Source organism: Corylus avellana, chromosome ca2, assembly GCF_901000735.1.
Source record: "Corylus avellana chromosome ca2, CavTom2PMs-1.0".
In the NCBI taxonomy this organism is placed as follows: domain Eukaryota; kingdom Viridiplantae; phylum Streptophyta; class Magnoliopsida; order Fagales; family Betulaceae; genus Corylus; species Corylus avellana.
The window spans coordinates 3,413,956-3,425,206 of NC_081542.1; the positions used below are offsets into that span (position 1 = coordinate 3,413,956).

General features: G+C 35.3%; 1 protein-coding gene across 3 annotated transcripts; it reads right to left on the reverse strand.

Moving 5' to 3' along the window:
• Nucleotides 1-1,224: 1,224 nt before the first annotated feature.
• LOC132170903 (uncharacterized) lies at nt 1,225-9,953 on the reverse strand. 3 transcript variants are annotated; one of them, XM_059582052.1, is made up of 10 exons: nt 9,840-9,953; nt 9,526-9,631; nt 9,024-9,162; nt 8,523-8,631; nt 8,286-8,422; nt 5,904-6,040; nt 3,600-3,706; nt 3,167-3,294; nt 2,084-2,219; nt 1,225-1,632 (listed from the first exon to the last, which is right to left on the reverse strand). In XM_059582052.1, exons 1-9 carry the CDS (start codon nt 9,882-9,884, stop codon nt 2,156-2,158), a joined length of 972 nt encoding a protein of 323 aa, XP_059438035.1. In that variant the 5' UTR covers nt 9,885-9,953; the 3' UTR covers nt 1,225-1,632; nt 2,084-2,155. The 3 variants fall into 3 exon arrangements, with proteins under 3 accessions (XP_059438035.1, XP_059438036.1, XP_059438034.1); XM_059582053.1 differs by having other exon boundaries at nt 8,286-8,350; nt 8,523-8,646; XM_059582051.1 differs by having other exon boundaries at nt 8,523-8,646.
• Between the last annotated feature and the right edge of the window lie 1,298 nt (nt 9,954-11,251).

Consider the following 11,251-nt stretch of genomic DNA (forward strand, 5'->3'; position numbering starts at 1 on the left):
AAAATAACTTTTTAACATGTTTTACCAAATGCCTACGCAATTTTAAAAAGTAACAATTTTTAAAATCACACTTATTGAAATTACACTCCCAAACAGGCCATTCGTTGTGTTTGGCTTAAATTCTCTTTGAAATACGTTAAATTGTTGTCAATTTTGGTTGGATTTGTCTTTTTTCTTTCTTAGTGAATGAGCCTTCTTTCATTAATGTTTATTCTCAAACAAGTAACGGTAGATATTATATTTTTATTTTATAATTATTCAACAAAATTGGCATAGTACTCCAAATCAATCATTGAGTTTTTTTGGATTTTTTTTATTAAACAATAATTACTTAATTGGGAGTATTAACTTTATTAGATAAATGTTGAATAAAATTATAGTATCTAACATTTCTATTTCGTAGTAAAAACCACCCCATTGTCAGAAGCGCAAAGGAGTCCGAAAACATAAATTCAATAACGGCCCTTTACCATTGACGTTTATTCTGTTGACGTTTACTATTGAAGTTGCTGAGGTACCGCCGGAGAAGCGTCTACCTGTCTAGCCTTGCTCGAACCCGCCACACGATCCTATTCTCTTTCCTTCACCCTCCATTTCACCTTAATTATCACGTGTCTTCGAGAGTGTCTGGGCTTTCGCTATTTCCTACCAGAACATCCACAAAAAGATCAACGTCCTTTATCCTCCGACCTTGGCATCGTCAGAGAAGCATTGTGCTTCTTACCATTGCTACTACCGACAGAATCCTTCTCAAAATAATGAACCACCTTCCTCATCTGAACAACATAGCTACTCCACCTACTCCCTTCTTGGGCCTCCAAAATGATGATGAAGCTTTGTGGCCTCGCCCTTCTGCACCTTGCACCATATTCTGATACCTCCTTGAACCTCCCATGGTTGTTTGCATTCCTTTGTGCAATGTGCACTATACTACCCACTCTAAACAAAATCCACGGAAATCATGAAGATTGTCTCCTCCAATCAACTCCCCCATCCACGGAAACCACCCCAGTAGTACCGCTTGATAAACACCTGCTCTCAACAAAACGAATACCAAAGTCCCAATCTCAGATAATATTTCGAATGATTTTGCTGTGACATAGAAATCACCCAAATAACCCATCACTAGTCCAAAGAACTACTTAACGATAGCACCAGGAGTAAGCGTATTTAAATAAAATAAAAAGAAAAAAATCTTAGCAGATAGAACACTCTTTCAAACCAAAAACAAAAACCGCCCCTCAAAACACATTAACAAACATATAATTTCTTTTTCCCCCAACATATATGCCTCTATTTCATACAGGATACGTCAAACAAAATGGGAGAGATTTGATGCTACACAGAGCCCTCAATTCCTTTGATAATGTATATCATACCACCCCTCCATACACCAAAGATCCTTACAATGTCAAGGATCAAAGTTTAAGCAATATGCCAGTCATAGATACCCACAATTTTTGAAGAATGCAGAACTAGATGCCCCAAGAACCCAAGGTTGGTTTGGCTTTATGGCCCCGAGGATGAGACAAGAACCCCATCAGCTTTGGTTAACTCAATCTATGGTGCTTCCCTGCTTCCAAGTCCTGAACACAAAGAATAGCTTCTTTCCAAATAATAGTGCACGATTATCTGCACAAGAAGAACACATTTTCCTCATTTTTCAAATATAAAAAGGTGCCCAAGGAAGGAATTTTAGTATACATGAATTGACGTTTAGGTACTATATGAAAATTCCAAACATTTAAAATGGAAAGAACAATAATGCTACAATTTCAAACAGATGCAAACAACAAACATCTTCATGACTATAACTAAAGAGGGAAGAAATCATCCGAACTGATCCATGCAATTATTTTATTGGGTTTGGCGCATGGCTAAGCTTATTATTTTACTCCAGATAATATTGCCTTACAATGAGAGAACCAATTTGCCATTTTTGAGATTGTGACCATTTTTTTATAGCTCATTCATTGTTCTACATTTCTGATAAAATGAACAAGTAGAGATATGGCTACATAACTTTGGTGGATATAACGTAGATAAGGATGTCCAGATATAACTGAAAAAATGAAAAACTCACGTGCTTGTCTTCATTTGGTTGACAGACAACACTCAACAACATTCGTGAACAAAACAACAAAGATTCATCTACTCAGTTGACCAAGAATCTTTTTGCATTGACAATCTGATAGTACTTGTCCTCCCCATATAGTTGCCTGAAAGGTCAAACAAAACATCATCAGCTACCAAATAAGAAAAGAATAAAATAAATGCAATGCACTAGTTAATTTAAGTTCTTAGGTGCAGAAATATTCAAAATCTATAAATCATTTTTAACATAATAGAATTAAAGAATTAGATTTTGCTGATATTATATATTGCCATATGGTTTAGTCATTTTAAATATCTCCATTGTTTTCCATTATATCAAGAAGATGTAAACTAAATATCCAGAATTCTAGATGTTAAAAGGCATAAAAAGAACAGAAAAAAAAAAAGCATTACTCTCCTACATAATAAACTGATAGCATGAAATATTTATTTTTTTCATATATAAATCAAAACTTCATATTCCATTTTATCTTTATTTGTTGAGGGCCTTTGTGTTGCTTTGCTCCCATACAACGCACGTGTCAATTGTCAAACAGCTAGGATGGCATCTAAGTGACAGTTGAGGTCATGTAATATTAATGTTTCTATTTCCGCTGCATAGTTATAATCTCTGATGTGATGTGCTCATATTATGAGATGCTAATAGGTATGTACAGGTTATTGTGGCGACTTGACCTTTTGATTATTAAGGGGGGTCATGACAAGTCAGGTACTAGAAATTAGGTTGAAAACAAACTGTATAAAAACTACCATAACCAACATTTGAGTTGCATCTGATTTCGATGAACTGCAAAATCCCACAAATTTGGTATATTCACAACATTTCATCAACTCAGCCAAAGAGAACTTCTTCACCACATGAATTTTAAATTGCACCCATGTACAAAAAAGAAGCGAAGGTGCTCGGTGGATTTTCTAAATTACAGCAATTAGCACAAACCCTTGGGGTACTTCCACTGAATAATAATCAGGATTATGGAATATGCACCCATCAAATAGGACAAATAAAATAAAATCAATTTGTGTTGAGTGACAAACAAATTGAACTTACGCTAAATCTGCCAAGCATTCTGATTTGATCACAGCCTTCCCCTCTGGGAGTTCAAGGGAAGAATAATGCATAATCATCTCCTTCAATGTGTGCTTTGTGCTTTTAATGTCATTATCCCACAAGATGCTCTGAACTCACAAGTGCAAAACCAAGTTAGCCCACCTAACTTTGATCTGACCTACCAGAACACAAATCTAGTGTCTGCATGGTCTTTATCACATTTATATATAATAAAAACGAGTAAATGCCAAAGTGAATGTCCTTTAAGAAAGGTAGTTCTATTCCAAAAAATAAATAAATAAATAAAACAAGATGAGATAATTCTACTCACTTCTGAAAGGAAACATCAGAAAAATTGCTAATTTCATCAGAAGTCTTTAAACTCATTAAGTACAACTGGAGATGCAATGTTTTGTCATGAGGAGATAAATACCTTCCTAATATATTCTCTTTTCACATCATCCCAAGGCACTTTTCCTTCAGGAGAGAAAATTGAGGCATTCCAAAGAGCCCCTCTAGCAACCATCACTGATGAGGCACCTGAAGAAAGCCATTATCACTTAGAAATTGGATGTATCAATAAATATTATAATTCAACCAAACACCATATGCAATAATATGCATGTATAGGCCGAACATGGGAAGAAAGATATCAAAATATAAGTCAAAGATGTTCAAAATATCTCTCAAATACATAGCTATGACCCATACATGAGAATACTAGGCCTGAAGAATGTAATGACTACACATTCTGTCTTTATCCCCACTTTTCCTTCAAAGTGACATCTCCATCCCTTTGAAGGTTTCAACAAAGTACAATTCTATCACATTGCATGAAGTTATAATCTTAGGCCAAATCAGGGCTAAGCACCTAATATACTGGCCAACCCACCATATCCTCGATATATCCGTTCCTCAGTGTAAGTCATGCTCCCTACTAGCACAATTTCTAAAACTTGCCCATTAACACGACCATAACTGAAGTGGGAAAGCAAATAAGTCTTATGATGTGAATAACAGACAATAATCCTGATGATTGTGTGTAATTAGTGCTGCCAAAGCGTAGATTAAAGGCAACAGCTTTGGCTTCTGAAAAGTACAGTAGTTTAGAACAATATTTCATTGTAAGTATCAAGATACAAATATACTATCTCATGAAATTTAAAAATGTTTTTACCATATACCAGCTGCGTATTTCTAAATTTCTCTTTTGTAATATACTCAAATCTTCACCACCTTGATCAAGTAACTGCCTTCACTTGTATTATGCATGCCTAAACTTAATAACATATTTCCATTATGTGTCTTCTTTGTGTCTATGACCTTTTACTTTCTATTGATAAACGTGATAAACATCTCAAGATTATATCAGACTTCATATATGCCTAAACCTCAAATTGCCCAAGTGCGGTATAACCATTACTGTCAAACGGAAGCTACTTATGTTTTGTAACACACTTCTTCCTATCACTTGAAGATACTAATATCAGATTATCACTTAATATGAGATGACATAAAACAATAGGGTTAAATACTCCAAACCCCCCTAGAGTTTTTCAACTTTATTTTTTTCTCCCTGGGGTTTCATTTTTATCACAGGAGGTCCCTGTGGTTTTGATAAGTGACCAAATTAGTCTATCCGTTAGTTGACCGTTAGGACTGACACGTGGACCAATCAGACATCGACACGTGGCACATATATTAATTTTTTTAAAAAAAAAAAATTTAAATGTATTTTTTTTTTTAATTTAAAAAAAAAAAAAACGGAAAACATTGGGGGTGGCCGAGCCACCCCCAGTGGGTACTGGGGGTGGTTTTGGCAATCCCCTTGGAGCCCAAGGGGGTGGTGGCTCGGCCACCCCCATCCGGCCAGATGGGGGTGGCCAGGCCACCCCCATGGCCAAAGGGGGTGGCTCCCAATGTTTACCGTTTTTTTTTTTTTTTTTTTTTTTTTTTTTTAATACATTTTAAAAAAAATTAATATATATGCCACGTGTCGACGTCTGATTGGTCCGCGTGTCAGTCCTAACGGTCAACTAACGGATGGACTAATTTGGTCACTTATCAAAACCACAAGGACCTACTGTGATAAAAATGAAACCCCAGGGGAAAAAAAATAAAGTTGGAAAACTCTAGGGGGGTTTGGAGTATTTAACCCAAAACAATATTAAGTTTAGGTGGCCATTGATTGGCAAGAAATTGTGGCTACTTAAGATTAGAATAATCCTTATAGATTGAAGAGAAAATTCTCCAAAACCAACTATTACAGGGACAGGATGACCACTTCTCTCTCCCTCTCTTCCCCCCTCCTTCCCCTTCCCTTCCCCACTGCAGAATTAGAACCAAAGTAGAAGAATGATCCCCAAAATGGACTTGCACAGCTGAACAAAAAAGTCTTGGATTGTTGCTAAAGCGATGGTGATTCTCACTATAGAAGAACCAGCACCTTTTATGATTTATCTCTTAGCTGAAAAAATCATGATCTATGTTTGAGGGAGGCATACATGTAGGAAAAAAGAAAGATAAAATGAGGTATGCAAATCAGACAGGAAAATAAAACAAGGTTAACAGCATCCCTATTCCATGTGTAACTGATCAAACTAGGCTCAGTTTCTTGATGGATCTGATTCAGTTGAGTTCCAATCCATCATAAATCTGTCCATTAAAGGCCTCATTGTGCAGTCAGATGATTTTCAATAAATATCATTTATGATCAATCAGAGAATCTCCTAGCTACCTGTAGCATCTTTGATGTGCCGAAAATCATCGTACTCAAAGACATCGCCATTTGCTATAACTGGAATGGATAAGGCTGCTACAATATCAGCAATCTCACTCCACTTAGCTGGATCCCGGGGCCTATCCGCAACTCTTCTGCAAATAATTGAACAAGGAGAATCCATTGATCAAGCACTTAAGAGAGAAAACATTGATATTTAACTTTGTTAAAGATCCTAAACTCATGAAAGACTCCAGATAGCATATGAATATAAACATGGTGATGCCTTCAACACATTCAAGTTGATTCTATCAATACTTTAGGATGTAAACTTGCAATGGTAACATGGTACCCATTTTAAACTAACAATAGATACTAGTTTACCATCCCTATTACAGAGTAGTTTTGTTGTTTTCGTTTCTCATCATGTATCTCTCTCTAGCACCATTTGTATTAAAACCCTCACTCTTTGTAAAGCCACTTCTTTTACAATTGATGGCACCTCAATAGTCTTATCTCCAACCTCTCCTCTACTAACTAAACCTTTTTTTTAGGGCCTCGACCACTCATGATTGAAGCCTGTAACTATCAAAAGCAGTTTAGAGGCCTCAGGATATCCTCATTTTGGATTCTGCCGAACAAGTCATAGTTGAAAATTTTGCTTCCTCACCTACTACTGTGCAACTAACTTTTCCTTGAGTAGCACCTGCCTAAAAAACTTACAATTACTGCCTTTAACGTCAATTTTTTTATGATAAATCCTTTCCTCATGGCATTTTTAGCTTCCATGACTGCTATCAGTACATCTTATTTCCTGATTCTCTGACTCTTGCACTTTTAGCCCCTCAGTTAAAGCCATTTTCAACCTAGAGAGACCTAACTCATGACTAGAAGTATTCTCTCTACTGTGCTTTGCTTTCATCACCTATAGCTCATAAAAATATAATATAAAAGAATGCTTAGACTCATTCCTTCTTATTTAGACAATATAAATTTTATTTTTCTTTTACCTTTGTTAATAAGCAAGCACTATTCAGAAGCTATAGGATTGGAATGACGCCAAATTTATTTATCCGGACTTCTGAAATAGGCTGCAACTGTCACTGTAAAGCACATCTTATAATACTGAAGAGCTAACAGAAAGATTATCATCCCAATTTTGGACAATCTGTTTGTTTCCATAATGGTCTGTTTGGTATGAAAGAAAAAGGGAGGAATGAAAAACAAAGGAAGCAAACAGATTGTCTAAAATTGGTTAGTTAAAAGGGCAAACGGGATGGGAAGAAAGAGGGAAACATGTTGATTCCACATTTTTTTTCCTATTCTAAAGGAGCAGGAGGGGGCGACCAATTGTGGCTACTCTACCTGGGTGTGACCATAGTAGAACCTACTCGTTAGAAATTGCTCAAGAGGGGCCTAGACGGTGGGAACCGCAGGCGCTCCTTCAAAACCAATTGAGTCATAGCCTAACCCAACCCCACCAGGACATCAATGTATTCCCAAGGCGGCTAATACTAATCAGACTTATGTGAGTGAATCTTCATTGCGGAAATTTGAACCCACGCCCTAATAAATGCCTGGACCTTATGGGGATTTCCTTGAGACCACTAAATCACTGCTATGGATGGTAACATGTTGATTCCACTTGGGCCCACACTAGTCAATCCCCCCAAGTTAGGAGGGAAAATGAGAGGGAAAATAGGAAGGAAGATGAGGGTGATGTGTTTTAACAAATATACCCTGTATCCTCTTAACTTTTAAGATTATCCTTTTCTTCAAAAGGGTTTTTTTTTTTTTTTTGGACAAATTTAAAAAAAGGTTATATGGTTTTAAAATAAAAAATAAAAAATCCTTTACTCCACCTCATCCTTAAACTTTAACAAACAAAGGGACGAGGGATTCATTTTTTATTCTTTCAATTTTCCATCCCTGTTAGCAAACACAAAATGGAAAATCATCATCTCTTCTTTCTATCTTTTTCTTAGTGTCCCTATGTTTTCCTTCCTCAGACCTTTCAATCATTCCTATCAAACAGGTCTTAAGGGAGAAAGGAAGGAAGAGAGGGAACAGGAGTACCCTTCCACCCATGTGTTTGGTTGTCAAGGAATAAGAGGAAAAGAGAAAGGAAACTAACAAGATCTATTGGAACAAGAAGCAAAAATTAACATAAAAGAAAAAGGATCTGTCGATTCCCCCACCCCACTTTTTTCCAACTTCCAATCAAAGATACTGGTAGGGATATGATTACAATTATCTACTATTGAAAAAATAGATGAAGTATAAAAGATGTATCACAAAGGCTGATATCATGATAAAAGCCTTCATGAAGTAAAAAACTAATTGTTTCTACAGAAAGTTATTGAGGCTTGGGACAAAGAAACTAAGTAGATTAAAGACTACCTGCCATGGACAGCAAGAGCAGAAACACCAGTTTTCTCAATTTGCCTTGCAAGCTCTACTGTATCCTGAGAAGATTTTAAAAGTCGAATCTTACACGTTACTGGTGTCACCAAGTTCCTCCTTAATGTTGTCAGAATCTGGCTTTGAAAGTAAGCGAGGTGAAGAGTCAAAAACAAACTGCAAAAGTTCTTCACAAGAGGAAAAAGAAAAGAAAAGGAGATGATAAGCATTGCATACATCGTGGATGAGCTCTGGTTTAGTCAATAGTGCAGCACCCATGCCCCCACTAATGGAAAATGACCTGGGGCAACCCATATTGATATCTATTGCTGCTACATCTTTGCATCTTAAAGAAGGAATACTGTGTCAGTAATTTAATCAGTGTGTCACGCGAGAGAGAAGCCATTTTATTTCCAAGCCAAGCAAGATTTAGAATTTAAGACAGACAAAATAGAGATCCCACTAAAAGTAGAGAGCTGCTCCATAAAATACATAGCTCTTAATACAACAAAAGGCTATATACAAAATAGAGATCCCACTAAAAGTAGAGAGCTGCTCCATAAAATACATAGCTCTTAATACAACAAAAGGCTATATAGCAGACATGTATGCCAAACAAAAAACTTATATTTTCCATCTAAAATTATTATTTAAAAAATCTTAAAATGAGAATAATTATTCTTGTTACATTATCCTGACTCAGAATAAAGGAGAAAATGCAAGCCACAATTGACTTACACTATTTGAGCAGCAGTGAGAGCTCTCACAGCATCAGAAGTGCCAAGCTGAAACACCACCTGATTTCTTTCTTGGTTGCAGGTTCTAAAAACAACATTCTCTGCTCCCTTCTCGACAAAATCAATGGACCCAATATGTTCTGAGCAAGATTGGAAAAAAAAAAAAAAAGTTTCCCAAAATTGCAAAAAAAAAAAAATCAAATAAATAAGGAAAGCGCATAATGTAAACCGTTTAACTTAAATCACAAAAGCATTGAGCTTAAACTTAATTAATATTAATTATTATTTACAAGCAAAATATAAATTCGTATAAATCAATTAACTAACTAGTATATACCATTTGATTTCTAATAATACGAATTATAGTAACAATACCACCATCACAGGAATTGCGTAGAACAAAGGCAATTAAATTTTAAATAAAATATGCAAAAATTGTATTAATTTAAGAATAACTAGAAACTAAAACCATTAAAATATTAATTGTAAGAAGAATAGCGTACCATTCACTCTTCGCTCGCATTTGACAAACTTACGGTCAATAATCTCCTCTCCGTATGTGATATCCGCACCGTACTGAGCAGCTAGTAATCTTAGCGGTAGCGTTCCCTACAAAACCCTCCCCAAATCAATAAGTTCCCCATACAAAAAATTGAGCACAGAGTTTCTTCCGCTATCTGTTTCTCTCGGTTTCTCAGAAACCAAACAGAGAGGAAGAGGAAGTTTGATTTATATATCCGTTAATATGTATGTAAAACCATGATTAAGAGGAGTAATTAACAGATTAAGCTAAATGGTTTAAGGGTCGGGAACTCACAACGCGAACCATGGGAGCGAGGACGAGTTTGTTCTCGTAGTCCATGTTCGCCGGGCAGCTCAGATCAGAGAGACCCGGGCTTGACCAGTTTCAGCTTTCGTGTCGTGTTTAGCGTGGGAAATTGCTAGCAGCCTGCCACTAATCGAGATTTTGGGAAAGAAATGGGCCGGGCTTGGGTTAAATAAACATGTTCCGGCCCAATGAATTCCTTGTCATTATAATTTAAATTAAAGTATTCTTTGTATTTCTACAATTAATTAAATAACTAAACTATTCTAAAAGTTACAAATATTGAGGTGATAATATCCAAATCATTTAGTCTATAAATAATATTTAGAATCTTAAATTTTTCCATATGTTATAAAATTTAAAGGGTCTATTTATGTCTTACGTTAATTAATATTAGTTATTGGCGAATTAAATTGTTTAAATTCCCAATAATACAGCTAGAATGTTAATAAAATCAAGAAAAATGGTTGCGGTACTATTACTTTTACTATAATTTCCTTACAAATTTAGGTTGTAATAGGTGGCAAAAATTGTCAGCGCTAATTTTAATGATAACAAAATTTGATAACCAAATTTGATTGTTTAATGACTGATGTGGTAAGTATCACATAAACATAAACAAAACGAGAGGGTAGCGAGAGAAGGCAAATGAACTCTGAGCCCGCTTATGTTTAGAAGGTGGACTTCCTTTAAACATCAAGATCATTGTTCTTGATTAAAAAAAAGAGAGATCATTGTTCTTTGATTTATTAGTTATATTCTTGAATATATTTAAGTAATTTTTTTTATTCCATCTTTTAATTTTTCCCTCTCTAAATCAAAAGATTCGACTTTGCCATTGCACAAAGATAATCACATTGGTTTGTAGGAATTTGTAATCAAAAAAAGGTTGCACTCCCACAAAACGATACTCTATTGTCAGTCTATAAATACATCACTTGAACCATATTGTATGACCAATTAATAAGTCCCAATTATTTTGAATAATACCATAACTAATAAAGTTGTTGTCCCCCTACCATTCTCAAAAGAAAACACATCTTTTCTTTGTGTCATCTCAAAATTAATGTAACTTTTATAAATTACAATTTGATCGAAATCTAACAGTAAAATTTAATAATAATTTTATGAGTCACATCAATTTTAAAATAATATTTTAGCATTACTATCCCAGTCATATTTTGATTTTGCTTTCCTCAATAGACTAGAGTATGGAACCAAAAATTGATGGAATCGGATCCTCTCAATTTCAAAAAAAATGGACATGAGCGGGTCCCTTTTTTCATAAGGATGGAATGGTAATATCACATTCCTTTTTAGACCACTAGATCTCCTAAAGTAGAGGACAGTAAACGATCCTTCTCTAAAATTGATGGGTATTGTGTTAATTGCATTTAAGCCGT

Excerpts from the sequence above, each read along its gene's own strand:
- LOC132170903 (XM_059582051.1), bottom strand. The coding sequence starts at position 9,884 with ATGGACTACGAGAACAAACTCGTCCTCGCTCCCATGGTTCGCGTT. Across the intron at positions 8,423-8,522 it reads AACCAGAGCTCATCCACGAT|ATTCTGACAACATTAAGGAG; the intron begins GTATGCAATGCT and ends TTTCAAAGCCAG. Across the intron at positions 3,707-5,903 it reads GCACATCAAAGATGCTACAG|GTGCCTCATCAGTGATGGTT; the intron begins GTAGCTAGGAGA and ends GGCTTTCTTCAG.